Consider the following 15,865-nt stretch of genomic DNA (forward strand, 5'->3'; position numbering starts at 1 on the left):
TTTCAGTTAGTATATATTTAATACATGTAGTGTATATGATATACCCATGGAGTATAAACCTGTACAGTGTTAAATACATGGAATGGTTAGGAATATATCAAAAAGTTTATCTGGGTGGGGCTTGGAAAACATTAATACATGTGAACATCCAATCTTGATACCTTATGGAGTAAGTCATGCCAACCGAATTACACAATTAAAACCAAATCAACATTATATTTTATAGTTTTTTGGGAGGTTTTTTCGTGTCTCAATCATAGAAAGGCTTGGATTAGAACTTGGTCAGATATACATAACGTAAATAAAAGATACAAACAACAACATATAAATATGAGTCATGCGATACGCAACAGTACAATACAGTATAAATATAACGTGTGTATGAACAAATGCAATCAAAAGGCATGCAGTATACAGTAGAAATGACTGCCGTTGATAACTAACAATGTTATACTTTACATATTTCCTCAACCAAAGAGTATAATTAAAGCAAACTTTATAATTCTGGTATTGAACTGTCATTACAAACCTTCAGACGAATCTATGTACTTTTTTTCCCTTCCTATTACGAAAATTGAAAAATAAATCTACACTTTCTGCAATTTGTTTGGAGAAAAAATTAGTGACTCTAACTTGAAAATTTATCAAAATATATATAAAAAACAAAAAAAAAGAAAACTAATATTTTATTGAAATATAAAAACCTTGCATGCAGGAAAATTAATTATTTTACAAAGATCAAATAAATTTGGTTGCTATAAACTTCTGAGATTAGAGACTAGGTATATAAAGAAATCTTAAGTTGGCACAATTTTGCATATCTAGCTATATAAGTATGGATTACAGGATCAGGTATCTAAAAGGGCTCAGGTACTAAAATGGTAAACAAATTTTCATGAGGTGATATGCATATGCAGCCAACACATTTGTGGTGATATCAGCACACTGTGTCAATGTGACAGTAAGCTGTGATACCTTTTGTCTCCGCGTCGCCGCTTTCTTCCTTCTCACCTTCCTCTGCACCTTCCTCTGTGGTTTCTGGTGCTTCAGTGGGGGCGCCGTCTCCGTCGGCGGGCTGGTCCTGGTGAAGTGTGAAACATGCATGCACAATAACAGTGATACAGAAAGCGGTGGTGCGACAGGTGTAAAAGCACACCCTCATCACATGTGGGTATTGGTGTGCATATAACAATACACGTCTCTAGCAATAATAGTATGTAAATATATATTATAGATACAACCATTCCAGGGTGATAGAATAAACCTGCTGGATCCAAGCTTTCTCAAAACAGGACCAAGATGCTAGCTAATATGTATTGAAATAATCTATCCCTTTGTATATACAGAGGCAAGACTGTTTCCAAATTTAGCAAATGAGAGTAGAAAAGAATATACCAGTATGTAGGTTGGTAGAAATTAAAGATTTTAAGCCTGTACCATAAAAAGAACTACACAGTATCATCCAGACTAGTGGTGTAATGATTCATAGATGCATCAATACATTGTCCACCCTTGATTTGTATCGCGATACTTGAAAATTTGTAGTTATCTCCCTTGACCAACGTTACCTTACGTTTGTAGTAAACAACATGACTGACAAGGCCGTTCTAGTAGCTTATAAACCTGCCTTTGCAGTTCTTTCAAATCAAAATTATCTAAATTCAAGAACGTTTTGTGGGAAACGGACAAAATATGTTTTTTGCAACAAATGTAGACAAAGAATCTAATATTCCGGAAATACATTTTGTACCACAAACACAAAGACGACTACTGTAAGATGGAATACCAGATTCTGATAGTTCATCAGCTTCTCATATATCGTGATATATGTCGTATTGTGACCCCTGTATCCTGATACAAATCGTATCACTACCCACCATGCGATACACAGTTCTAATCCAGACTATACAATATTGGTGTATATATAATATATTCAGTATAACAAAAGCTATGTATGACTAGTTAAAGTTTATAGTAGATGTGGTACTAGTGTATCCATTCAAATATACATAAAGCACAACAATGGTGACCAATGAAAATGCAGCATGCATAGTGGACAGCCAATGAACTTGTGTGTTACTTACCATCAGTACCTTCACCACTCTCTCCAGAAGCTTCCCCTTCAGCTCCCTCGCCTTCTGTGGTTCCTTCCTCTCCTTCCCCGGCCTCTAGCTTCTTTAACCTTTCCTCCTCAGCGGCCTTTCTCTCTGCCTCTTCCTTCGCACGCTTCTCCTCTTCAAGTATCCTCCTGTAAGAAACAATATATTCAGCTACACTTAAAAGATCATGTTTAAAATTTTCATTTCACTTTGACTTGACATTGGCAATAGATACTGGTAATACAGAAGCAAATATGCCATATGTTTTTTGCAGTGTGTTTCTTGCTTCTTTGGGATAGCACCTTTCTGCCTCATTGTGGGAAGAGAATTGTTGACATAGGAATGAAATCTTCAGGAGTAAACTGCAGATTTGAGGAATTTGGTTTAAACATGAAATATTGACCTCCAAAAGCCCTTAGAAACAAGCCCTATATTGGACTTACTTTCTCTCCTCCTCAGCCTCTTTCTTCTTGCGCTCATCCTCCGACTTCCTGTTTTTAATCTTTTGGTCGATATCTTCCTTGTTGAGGGTGTAGTATCGTCTCAGTAGGAAGTCACCTCCATCCGAATCCTTCAGCACAATGATGTCATCAGGCATTAGGTTTTTCTCTATACAGATTGTCCACTGGTCACGATTCTGGGGGAAGTTGTCCAAGATGTATCCACCATTCCTGTTTGAAAGAAACAATATTTTTCAGAAAACAAACGACAATTTTTTTGGCAATACCACCAGCAAGGTCAGCAGCCATTGGAAATATTAATTTCATATTATACACTCTTTGTTTATCTTTACTTTAAGGATTTTCAACAAGATGGAGAAACCACTGAAATTACTTTTCATGCATATTAAAATATTGAGCCAGCTGTCATAATTCTACAGAAAGGATAAAAGTTATGAAAAAACTGTCTGTCAATATTTTCTTTCAGATCAATAATGTATCGATCTGATCAAAAGCTTTAATTGTGTATGAATAAACTGTCATTCATTTTTTTCTTTCATGAAAATGACTTCTGTGACGATGAAAACTTACATGGGTCCCTCGGCTTTGATCTCCCTCATATTCCTCTCGGATTCCTTGATGGCGTTCTCCATCACCTCAATGTACACCTCTGGAGGTAAAACCACTGGCTGTTTTTCAATGTCCTTTACTGCAGCCTCTACCAGGGCAATAACATCAGGGTGAGTGGCATCCACTTCAGGCATGACAGGTGTTGGGGCCTTTTGTGGGAGTGGAGTAGGCTCAGTTGTCTCCCCTTCTGTGATGGGGATGTCAGTAGAGGTCTCTCCAGTCACCTCTTCAGTCTCCTTGGCCTCACTCTCACCACCTTGATAAAAAAAACAAGTATGGCTTAGAAAACCATGATTTAGACTGGACCAATGACAATGTCCACTGCCAGAAAAACGTCAATCGCTAGTGACTGTAACTTTAGTTGCAGCATCCACACTTGGGAGTTTCCGTGGATTAGGAGAGCTGATGTAGGCCTGTGTTTAACACTTTGATTTTCTGGCATTTGAATGCTAATATAACAATCTTACTTATATATCACTTTGTTTACTTCAGCAAAAGTCTCTGATATTTAAATCATATCTATAGACAAGCATTATACATAAATTTACACCTGTCTATATTTGTGTTCATCTACATACCCGTCTTCCTTCTTCTCTCCTTCCTGTTCTGCAGAACTTTCTCCTTCCTTTGCATCCCCTCCTTCTTCTTTCTCTCCAGATTCATCTTCACCATCTGTTTTGGTAATATCCCCTTCGGTAGGAGTTTCTGAAACAGGTAGACACAGACAGTCAGAGCCAACCCAGTATTATTAGACATTTTACACAGAAAATCTTCAATGCTTTTGCCATATGTTTTTTTTTTTTTTTTTAATTTTCCTTTATATATAGTCCAGTACTTAACAAATTTATTCAAATATTTCCCAAATATTAAAAAAAAATCAAAAAAAAATCATAAAGTATGGTGGAAATTACAATGACTTGTATAATTTTGAATATCAATTTTTATACTATTCCATATTCAATATAAAAATAATTCAAGGAATATTTCAAGGATATCAATTAATTATCGGTGTTCACCCTAATTTGCTAGGTTCTTCTGAAAACAAGAAAAAGTAAAAGCTTCTTATAGTAAATATGTTAATAGATTGACTTAATATTTTGCAACAGGTATGATAAGATCAATGAAATTAATGACCTTCAATTAATAGTTTAATACAGTGACTTCACTACCATATTCATCTGGCAATAAGCCCATGTTTAGTACAGTTCAGTAAAAATGATGACAAATGCTTTTTCATTGTCCTGTAATACAAGGAGTCAAAGTTCATATGATGGTCCCAGGCTTATTACAGAATAAATATGATATTTGCAAAATCTATCAACACTTCAATGTAATACAATGTATTATATCATCTATTCTATAGAAACTACATTTAAATGTAACTCATTTCAAAAATATTTTGGTTGATTCTATAATTTTTTTAAAGAAAATAAGATTAGCATGAAAATAACAAATGTGGATTAGTATACATGTTACTAATGTCTACAAAACAAAGGGAGACAATTATAATTAACTACACTATAGTACGTGTTCATTATGAAATAATACCAATTGTTGGTCCATATACATATGTATACCATAATATAACATGATATATTTTTTATATTTGGTTTTCTAACTTTTAGTATTATTTTGGTGATGTTTGTCAGAAGTACTTTTTTTATTTTTCACAGAATAGCTGTTGATTGATCTCTCAGGTATTACATAATTATATTTAACAAAGTGAATAATTTCAAATTCAAAAATGTTTATAACCACCAAAAATACTGAAAGTTAGATTTTCAATAAAAAAAGTAAGTTTAGAGTAAATTTATACAGTATAATGTAGTACATTGTCGGAGAGGGTGTGAGTCAGGGGTAAACTTTTGTTAAACAACTTCTATGTGTCTGTGACCGTTAAACTGTTCACCAAGGGGAAATGACATGCATGTAATTATACAAATAGTTAAAATTAACTATAACTTGGTCCATTAAGCTACCACCTTCATGTTAATGTAGAAAGATAGGATAAGTTATTTTGTTTTAAGATAATGAGGCTTGTTAAGGAGTCAAAACCGGAAAACTTAAAATTTTCAGTTCAGAATTCCTTCATGAACTGAAAATTTTTAACTGTGTTACTTAAACTAAATCATTTTGTAGCTTAAACACCATATTACAATATCATGAACTGTAAAAAAGTCAGTTTTAAAGATAAATGCACTTGAAAAGAACATGATATATTTCGTTTTTTTAAATCTCCAGTTTGGGATCAAAATTTTGTATTGGAGGTTGCCAGAATTTACTTAAACAAATTGGAGGTTTCATCAAAGACTGGAGACATGGCAGGTACTGGCTTCTAATTGTTGCTGTCATATTGAACAGTGAATTACCCCTTATATACAGAAAAGAATTTGATATTAGGAGTTTGAAACCTGAATACCAAAATGTTAATTTTTCCAAGTTTAAAGAACTTCAATTATTTTTTTTATAATTATCATAGAGTTTATAAAGGATTTTTTTTGTTAATAAGGAGGAGATAAAAATTTTGAAAATTATACAAGAGTGTGCTGCTAACTACAGAACCGGGGATGTCAGGAGTTGTCCCCCTTACCTTTACGACCCACACTTTCATCCTCATCGTCACTATCCTTACTCTCATCTTTCTCCGTGTCTAATAAAGTATTTATTTATAACAGGTTGTTATTATTGCCTTTTTCAAATTCATGAAGAAAAATAAGATTTAATCATACATATTTTTCTCAAAATCCCCATCCTTTAATTATTTATAATGCTGCTGATAAAGTGAGAATTACATACATTATTACACAAATCAACACAATGATTAAGCAAATGTGATGAGGTGACACAAACATTGACACTTTTGATATATGGGATGATTTTCCCTTTTCAGAAGTTATGTCTGAACAAAATAATTAGTGAAGGTTCCATTCATTGGACAATACTTGTGGTAACTGACATACACATATACAAACTAGCTAACAGAGGATGTAGGGAAGTTTCAATCACATAAAACTTCTAATATCAGTTTTAACAATCATCCTTCGTTCTTTATTATTTTAATTCAAAATATCACTAACAAATACTGGGTTTGGATCAGTTAATGTGAGTTACCAGTTACTGTTAAATGGCACGTATAAACAATACATGTATTCATGCAGACACAAATTTGGTGACTGACTTAATCATTGAATTAGTGAATGACTTAAGCAGATCGAGTGACTGAACAACTCAATTATAACCTAATATCATGTGTCAATGACTCAAAATATAAACTAATATTAAAATGTTATTAAGGTAACTGATGTTTCACAATGTAGGGTCCACACCCAGCACTAATTACAGTATTTTTCAAAATATTTTAAATAAAATAATTCAATATTTACTTGATTAATTGCACAACATTTAGCAAATTCTACATTTAAGCATTCTTATTGAACACATGTGAGGTGTAAATGTTATAGATAATATATAATATAAACAGTGATCATACAATGTATAAATGTAATTTGTGACAATAAACATCAGCATTCTGTAACAACATATTCCTCTATACCTTAACAGAATCATCCAAACGTCTTTGTAGGAATGGAAAATAAATCTATGTTACTATGCATACAGGACTAGCAATGATAGTAAGGCCATGATCTGTCTAGCAGAGAATTCTTGTTTCAGTAATATAGAGCAATTGAACGATGAAAGCCATTCTACATAATGAGGTTTTGATGAATAACAGATTTATATATTTAATTACTTGATAAAATTGAAACTGGATTTGTATAAAAAAAAAAAAATAATTATCACAGAAATCCATAAGGCTTAGTACAGTATTGATAATCTGGAGACTAATAATGAAATGAAATGTTACAAAAAAAGTTAGAAAATTGAAATATAATCCTGGTTATTGATTTGGTTCTCCATATTACTTAGGATATATCGATACTATATTTAACTACCGAAAAGAAGACTGAAATTTCATAAAGAAAAAAAAAACAAAAAACACCTGATACAGGTATTGTTACATTAAATGTGTATCCAACATTAGCAAAAAATATAATAGAATAGAAAAACTTAAAATTGTTTGATAAATTAAAAAAAAATTAGTTGGTGTAATATATTTTTGTTACATAATCATATACATTTTTTTTTTTTTTGTAATATGAAACCTATTAGATGAACCACAACACATAAGGGTAAAAGAACGTGGCAGAAAGTTTTTTCTTTCAGTCTCTTCATCAAGAGATGTTTCTCTTCTGGTTGTATAACTATGATATATTGTTTTAAACTCTAGTATAATTATGCAAAGTATTCTCGTCACAGATTTCACTGAAAAATAAATTGTGTGGTACAATAGGTAGATTAAAGGAAGTGTACATTTTAGATTGGTCAGGAACAGAGGATTTCATACAAGTTTGAAATGAGTAAATATCAAAATATACTGGGTTTGATTGATAGAAGGAAAATAATGTGAATGAGAAAGTAAATTAAAGCTGAAACTGGTCTGCAAATAAAGAACCAGATTTCATCAGATAAAAGGAAGAAAAATATTAGCTGATACAGGTATGTTATGCTAGCATGAATAATTGCCATGGAATAAAATGCATTTCTATCAAATACCTAAAAGGTATTTTTTCAGCAGAATAGCACAAAGTCACACTCCAAAACTCAGACTTGCAGGTGCTATTACATAATATGTGTAGAGTTTGATTAGTCGATATAACAATGGGGTGTGTCAAATCGCAAAAACGTGATTGGCTAGCAAGACAATGATACCTTCTTGATCATCTCCATCCTCTAGTTCCTCTGTCTCCTCCTCGGCACCTGTGTCTGATGTGTTAGATATGAGGCGTTAGTTTTGTCTGAGTAACCCACTCACATGTACTTATCTATTAGTCGACAACTGTTAACCTGATCTAAGACTAAGCAAAGGAAGCTATCTGATTGGTTGAATTTTCCTGGTGTTTTCACCAATCAATGATAGCAGTTCTATTCTAATAGTGACTACAAATTAATGTCTGGTAAATCTAATGATGAAGTTTTTCATAGATCTCTGAAAATCAAATGATTGACAAGAAAAGCTCCTTTTAAAATGGGTCAATCCAAAGGGAGTTATTTACAAATCCGAATCACGCACAACGCTATATTTAAAAATTGCTAACATGAGGATTTTTCACAAAAACACAACACTTGTTCCACATGTGTTTAGTATCTGCCTGGTATAATTTCTGAATTAAAAGTTGCTCTGAAAAAAAACATGTCTACACACTCTAAAACATTGCAGAAGTCTCAGACAACCATTTACTTTTTTTTTTATATTTTTATGTTTCTAATGATCCACATTACTACAAACACTGGTGTAAATCACAGGACAGGAATACTATTATGTATTCTACAAGCTAAATTACCTACAAGCTATAAAGATAAAATCGGTAATGTTGCTGCCCCCCCCCCAAAAAAAAATAAATAAAAATAAATAAAAAATTGAGAAAAACTTTTTAAAATGATGTAAATTATAAACAACTATGATCCGAAAAATAGACATTTTTTGCATAAAAGACTCCTAGAAGTAGAAACTACACATAACTTCTACAACGAACTAGAATTTATAAATTAGATTGTTGTCATCTTAAGCAATTCTTAAAATGTTAGAAGCATTCACAACAATTCTATTTTTAGATAATTTTATGCATACACCTTAATGCAATGTTATATAATCAGGATTTTACCTCTACTTCAAAAACACACAAACAACCAGGTTATTTTCACCAGTCTAAAGCAAAACTTACGTCGAGCTTCTGAACCAGACATCTGTTGTAGTTTGTATGCTAGTAATGGAAGGGATTAAGAAACGTAGGAAATTAAACCACAAACAACAGGAGGTATAAGTACAATGGCATAAAAGGCCTGTTGTTTGATGGGTGATCAAAGGGAGGTAACCAGAAACAGTGTATCATAGTGCTGTATCTGGATAAAGTGAAGACTGAGATTTTTATGATAAATCTGGTCAGTAACAGTATTCTGAGGAGGATTAAGTAGTAGGTATACCGGTATCTGTGTTTCAACCAAAGCCATTTTTTCTGAGATGTTATTTTCTCAGATTCAAGTCATAACCCTTTATATATATACCATAAAATCAGTTCAAATCAGTGACAAACATTAATCTGAAATTTAAAATACTTATTTTTTTTTTTTTTTTTAATTTTTTTTTCCACTTTTTTTTTTTATAAAATTCAAAGATTTTTTATTTAACAAAAATAAATTAACAGAAATGTAAATAAAAATGTGAAACACAAAAATAATCTCAGAATTTGTCGTCATTGATTTAGAGACTGACCATGTATGAACTCAGGTTATAGTGAAGGATAGGATACCATCAGTGTAATATTAATACGGAAATATCATGTAGTTTGACCTACCAACTGCTTTTCTATTAAGCTTAGCCAACCTCTCTTCTTCTGTTGAGACAAATGTGTTTTTTCCAGCATGAATTTATTCTTACATATATAGAATTTCATATAACTGTAGAATATTGCTTGAAATTGCAAGATTTGATGGAAGAAATTCACAGCTTAAAACATGCCTAACCAATTTTTTTTTATCTAAATTCATAGTTTCTTAGAAGAACAATGTAAACAGCCAAACAAGGAATAGTGTATAAGGGGAAATTGATATATATATTATAATGGGATGCTTGATATACAGATACAAGGGATGAATACCAATTCAACAATATTTTGGATATATTTCACAGAAAATGGGATCATGCAGTATAGTTGATAGCAGTAAAAACCCAATACAAATTACTAAAACTGGGTTGAAAGTGCATTAATAAAAAATAAATTTGCAATCTTTCATAAACATATTAAGTAACACAATACCCAGAAATATATGTTCCAACATTACTACATATGCAATGCATACCTTTAAAATTATATGAATTGAAAAATATTGGTTTTATGGCATTTTTGATGGATTTTTAAAAATGTTTAAATTTAAAATGACAAATTTATGAAACCCACCTTCAGCCTCCCTGGCAGCCACTTCAGCATCAAACTGTTCTTTGATTTTCTGTCTGACGGAGGTCAAGGCCGTTTCTGTAGTTTCATCCCTGGTCTGCTGTATCAACTTTTTCTTCTCTTCCTCCATCCTTGGCTTGATGAGTTCATCCATATCTAGTACCTACATGGGAAACCACAGATTATACATGTACCTATATCATTCTTTTAATGAGTGGCTATCAAAATATTTCAAATTACGTTTTTAATCATATTCATCATTTTCTGTCAAAATATTTTACAATCGATATAAAGCAATTTCATTGATGCATGAAAGACATCTTTGACAGCGTGACTGTCTCTGTGATAAACAAAGTATGCACATACCCCACATTCTTTTAGGTAATTGTTGTGTAAAATTTAATGTAGGTTAAGCATGAGAAATAGGAACAAATATCAGTTATGTAGTGATATTTAAAACATATCGCCTCTACTAAAAAAACATTAAAAAAAACCAGAACAGTTATTTTTACAGTTAAAACGCTATTCACATATATCTTCATATATTAAACAATATTCTATAATATGTTATCATTCTGCATTCCTTCACCTCTAACTATACGCTATACAAACCTTAGCATTGTACTTCTGAGCCAGTAAATGAGCTAGAGTTGTCTTCCCAGAGAGAGGGGGTCCAAGGATCGAGAGCTTACAAGGAGGGCGTGGTTGAGAAGGCATCAGATATGGGCGAGGGTTCTTCAGGAACTTCTCCAGAGCTTCTGCACTTGACAGGGTGTAAACTTTGTCCAGAAAACTGAAGGGAAAAATATACGGATATGATACAACTTCTAAACGAATGAGTTTAACATTTATCATCAAAAGCTAAGAATAGTGGTAAAACATGCAGGATAAAATGGAGAAGATTGCACACATGATGTGTATGTTAAAATTTTAACTCTAGAAATTTTATCAGATTTACTGAAATTATTTCAGAGTTATTGAAAATATGATCAGATCCCATCCTTTACCTGACAGCATATTCAGGTTTTCCAGGCAGGATGTTTCCCTCATACAGTGCGACTGGACAATTCCGCAGCCACCGACTCCGTTTCCACCTATAACGTGGTGCAACCATCTGTTTTGACCCAAGAGTTCTCATCAGTTCATCTGTTTCAATATCCTCTGGAATTTCATCTTCCTCTGGGTCATGGAGACGGAGAGGCACAGCTGCCTTCCTCAATACAAAACAGTCAAGCCGAGACAACAGTTGCTGAAAGTTAGAAACATGTACATAAATTAACCAATTTGAAATTTTAAGATATATTTTTCTTGTCATTATTTCCGTCAATCAATATTTAACCAGCATTAAAATATGGTAGAACATTGTTTTAAAATTTTATGTTGATGACTGAAAATAAATCAAAAATTTTAAATTTCTGATAGACAGTTGTTCACTCATTATAAATACCATAAGGATGTATACTTGTATAGATTTTATTTGCAATACCTTGAATAAAGTACCAATTGATTGGTTGGAGTCCATTTCTATCAGGAACTGCTGATCATGATCGGCCATGTAATCCTAGAAATAACACATAATACCAATTTATATATATATGTACATGTAATCCTAAAATATTATATTGTTACAAAAAATTATTAAACAAACAATTTAACAAATAATCCATTAAATTTATCATGACAAAATGAACAATAAGATTCCTTAAGAATATATATCAGGTATATAAAAATTAATCAATACTAAAAAAAAAAAAATTGTGGTTCATTGTTCTTTAATGAAACAATGATAAAATCTATATCAACATCTATAGGGATGTTGAGACCCATGCTGGAAATTCTGCATTTTAAAATAGATGAAGCAGTTTGTCTGCTTAATAAATGACAAAGCTCCATACCATGCAAAGATAGCATATATCTATCCTCACTGAATATATAGCTTTTCATTGTTAATATAAAGTTTAGAAAAGAATCTGACATGACGTACCTCTAGAATCCTGAGCATATTATTTTTGTATTTGCGTATGTTCTCCTCCACCTGCGATGGTAAGTCCTCTGGCCGTTTGATGAGCCTCTCCAACACATCTGTCGGCAGCTCTTGTATCACCTCCCCATCCTGCAACAGAAAAATAAAGTTGTGAAGGAAATAATTCCAAAGATATTTGGCTGAAAATGGCTATACGCTATGTAATATGAAATCGCTAGATGATTGACAAAATTTATGCTAAATACAAAATGTCTTGAGAAAATATTGATTTGTATAGGAGTTAGAACCAGCAGCTATTTGATAAGGACTAGCTAAAACATCCTAAAAACTTTAATCAAAATTTAGATTTAGTTTAATTTGAATGTATGAAATCTGTTTAACATCCAATGTCAGCTTTAAGATAAGAATACACTTCAATTTCTTATCATTTTTGTGTGTATCATTTCTATTGGTACATGGATACCCAAAAATTATCAAAATGCATTTTATACACATGTCAATACCTCCGGGGTTGCCTCTTCCTCTGCTTCTTCCTCCTCTTCTTCTTCCTCCTCACCTTCATCTTTCTCTGGCTGTAACATAAATAACATGGGCATATAATTATGAATATTTGTGTTCAATATGTGTCAGTATAACTAGAGATAAGAGACAAAACATTACGTTGGAAAATTATTTAAACAAAGAATTAAGCTATACTAACTTCCTTTGGTGGTTTGTCTGGATTGTAGACTTCTCTTGTGTAGATTTCACCGGTCACTGGGTCAATCCGCTGACCAGTTCGACGTCTCTCCAAGTCATGGTCAGGAATCTATAGGTAGAATCATACATTTTGTATGTGAATTTACTGAATGATTAAATATTGGTCTATATATATTAATGTCAAATGTAAGAACGCTACATTAACTCTAACACTAGCTATATAGATTTATTATCATACATTTTATTCAAATACATATACATACATAATCATCTACATCATATCATATCTTAACTTAAAATGTGATTCAGAGATCTAGAAGTACTTATTTAATGATTGAACCTAAAGTATTTTGATTTGAAGTAGGGAGAAAGTTTATTTAAATGATATTTTGATATCATAAAACATATAAATCAATAAATCTTGTTAAAACATTGTGTAAATAATGAAGGATTCTAACCTTCAAATTAATGATAAAGTCTGGCTTTAATTTCCAGTTCTTCACCAACTCTAGTTGATCCTTTAAGCTCATACACTCCTCTGACAAGCATGGGAAGTCATCCAAAACATACCCTTTGGAAAAACACATAAAGGTAGCAGATGAAATAAATATTATCACAACTTTGATAGTATACATGCATGTAAAAACTATTGATTGATAAGTGACTCAATTATGCAATATCGCATATGCTTCCAAATTCCAAAACATAATTATTTCTTTTAAAGTTTTCAGTATCATATGTAACAGCTCCCAATATTTTCTGCTTACTGTATACAAATACAGAATTGTTTTTGACATACAAGTATAATTTGTTTTGTTTACCATGATGAGCAACCTCAGGCGAATTGATTTTGTCCTCCACCATTTTGATGACGACACTTTCAGGAATGGCTTCACCCTTCACAAGTATTTCATGACACTTCACTCCCATATCAGTCTGTAGCTCTACTGACTGGTGAATCAGGTCAGTGGCTGGAGAGGAGACAAGGCAAAATAATGTTCAAGTACACAACACTTATACAAAGCAGATACATTATATAGGTATATAAATTGTGAATATATATATGCATTGTTGATATGTACACACAAATGTACACTATACTTACTCCATGTAAAAATCAATTGGTAGATTTATGTAATAAAAACTAATCAAATCTTCAATTAAACAAAATTGCATGCCAAACAAAAGAAATAAAATTCATTGTCTATCATTATTTAAGTTTTACCTACCTATCTAATTTTATAACAAAATCATTCAAATCAAACAGTTTTAAAAAACAAACTTACGATTAATTATTTCACATTTCCATTCTGCAGCCAATCTCCTTGCTAATGTTGTCTTTCCAGATCCAGGTTTACCAATGACAACAAAACATGTTGGTTTGGAATGCAGGAATCTCAATTCAGTCTGTAATCATATTAAATTATCATATCATTGAGTGAATAAATCTAATTATTCAGCTTACATTGAATGAAATGTCAGAGCCAAGGAGTCACAAGTTCAGCTGCCAAGACTGTAACGATGACTGTCCATGAAGATAGGGACAACTTTCTGTACGGTAGTGTAACATACAGGAGTTCACAAAATGTAATTACGCTGTATAATCTTATAGTTGGAACTTTTATTTAATGAATTTTCATGAATTTGTTAAAAGGCATATTTTAACAAATCTTTGCATGCTGAAAGATATTGGTTTGAAGTTCCTTTTCACAATATTTTCATTACTTTCTGTTGCCATGAACTAGACATATCAAAAGTTATTTACAACATAAAAATTTTGCAACACCATTTGACAGTACGTTGAACATATATCAACAGATATAGTGTCATAAGAAATTTGGTTTGATGCATTTTGATTTCTTCCAACATCTATATACATACAATGGTAAATTACTTGAAATATTATGGACGGAAATTGCTCTTACTCCAAATTTTCAACATACAATATTTCATTACAATTCAACTGTGAATAAAGTCGGGTAAATGACAAAAAAAGTTGAAAATACAATTAATCTATAATAAAATTCAACAATGCAAACTCAATTATATCACACTACTGTCAATTTCTGGATTTATAAAGAAAACTAAAACAATTTGATACAGCTGTTAATGCTCATACCTCATCGCTATCAAATGGATCAATGTCACTGCTTTTTGTTTTTGAAAGTAGTTCCTCAAACTGTTGAACCTCTGATGGAGGCAGCGACGGATCAGTGACACTGACTGCTTCCATAGTAATCACTTTTCGGGGCTTCGTGAACAGATGAATCTGTTGTAGTACTCGGATCTGCAATCATTTCTGTCTGTTCAGGTGGTTGTTCTGTGCCCCCTGGATCTTCTTGTTTTTGCTGCGTTTCTTCCATGGCGGGCACAGACTGCAGATATATAATTCAGAGTTAATGTTACTGTTATATCCAGGAACATGTACTGTACTAGCCAGCAGTACTGTAGTGTTTGACTGGAAGAAATGTAGGCCTACTACCGTTGGAATTCGAATTCACAACTTGTACAAGTTGTTTCAAACGCATACATCAATATTAATGTCATCAAGCAAAACTATTCGCAAAAGAAAAAAAAATAATAACACTAACGTAGGGTGTTATATTAAATGCATTTAACACAATTATTATAAATAAATATCCCCATGTGTCAGGAAAGTGCACGTTGACTTGTCAATAAATAAATCGGTACTCTCAGTGATATAATTCAGAGTTAATGTTACTGTTATATCCAGGAACATGTACTGTACTAGCCAGCAGTACTACTTGTAGACTATATTATTGCAATATACACGTTAACTCTGTATTAAACAACAAGTAACGTTAATCGAAAATTGTCTAAGATACATGGACAACGTTATCTTGAAATGAAATCAAAACACTAAAAGAACGTTTACCTCCGTGTTGTCCGCCATAGTTGTTTGGTCTCCAAGGGAAGTTCGGTTGTCATCGGAAATCAACCGGAAGTGAAATATAATTCTCCGTAAAATATAGTTTTCGT

The 15,865-nt window shown here is 32.3% G+C and overlaps 1 protein-coding gene across 10 annotated transcripts in view; it reads right to left on the minus strand.

Moving 5' to 3' along the window:
* The window catches only part of LOC117327230 (adenylate kinase 9-like), a 29,876-nt gene extending 14,011 nt beyond the window's left edge, over positions 1-15,865 (minus strand). The window contains exons 1-19 of one of the 10 annotated variants that reach the window (XM_033884112.1): positions 15,762-15,865; positions 14,985-15,240; positions 14,152-14,272; positions 13,687-13,836; positions 13,324-13,436; positions 12,867-12,974; positions 12,670-12,738; positions 12,167-12,295; positions 11,669-11,743; positions 11,190-11,431; positions 10,795-10,975; positions 10,186-10,345; positions 9,583-9,621; positions 7,940-7,993; positions 5,760-5,819; positions 3,748-3,874; positions 3,131-3,424; positions 2,543-2,770; positions 2,085-2,248 (exon numbers count right to left, since the gene is read on the minus strand). In XM_033884112.1, the coding sequence (XP_033740003.1) occupies positions 2,085-2,248; positions 2,543-2,770; positions 3,131-3,424; positions 3,748-3,874; positions 5,760-5,819; positions 7,940-7,993; positions 9,583-9,621; positions 10,186-10,345; positions 10,795-10,975; positions 11,190-11,431; positions 11,669-11,743; positions 12,167-12,295; positions 12,670-12,738; positions 12,867-12,974; positions 13,324-13,436; positions 13,687-13,836; positions 14,152-14,272; positions 14,985-15,098 (2,428 nt within the window). In that variant the 5' untranslated portion in view covers positions 15,099-15,240; positions 15,762-15,865. Of the gene's footprint in view, positions 1-2,084; positions 2,249-2,542; positions 2,771-3,130; positions 3,429-3,747; positions 3,875-5,759; positions 5,820-7,939; positions 7,994-8,952; positions 8,992-9,582; positions 9,622-10,185; positions 10,346-10,794; positions 10,976-11,189; positions 11,432-11,668; positions 11,744-12,166; positions 12,296-12,669; positions 12,739-12,866; positions 12,975-13,323; positions 13,437-13,686; positions 13,837-14,151; positions 14,273-14,984; positions 15,241-15,761 lie in introns of all 10 variants that reach the window. The other 9 variants (XM_033884114.1, XM_033884113.1, XM_033884115.1 and 6 more) reach the window with 9 other exon arrangements.

This window comes from Pecten maximus, chromosome 5 (genome assembly GCF_902652985.1).
Source record: "Pecten maximus chromosome 5, xPecMax1.1, whole genome shotgun sequence".
NCBI lineage: Eukaryota > Metazoa > Mollusca > Bivalvia > Pectinida > Pectinidae > Pecten > Pecten maximus.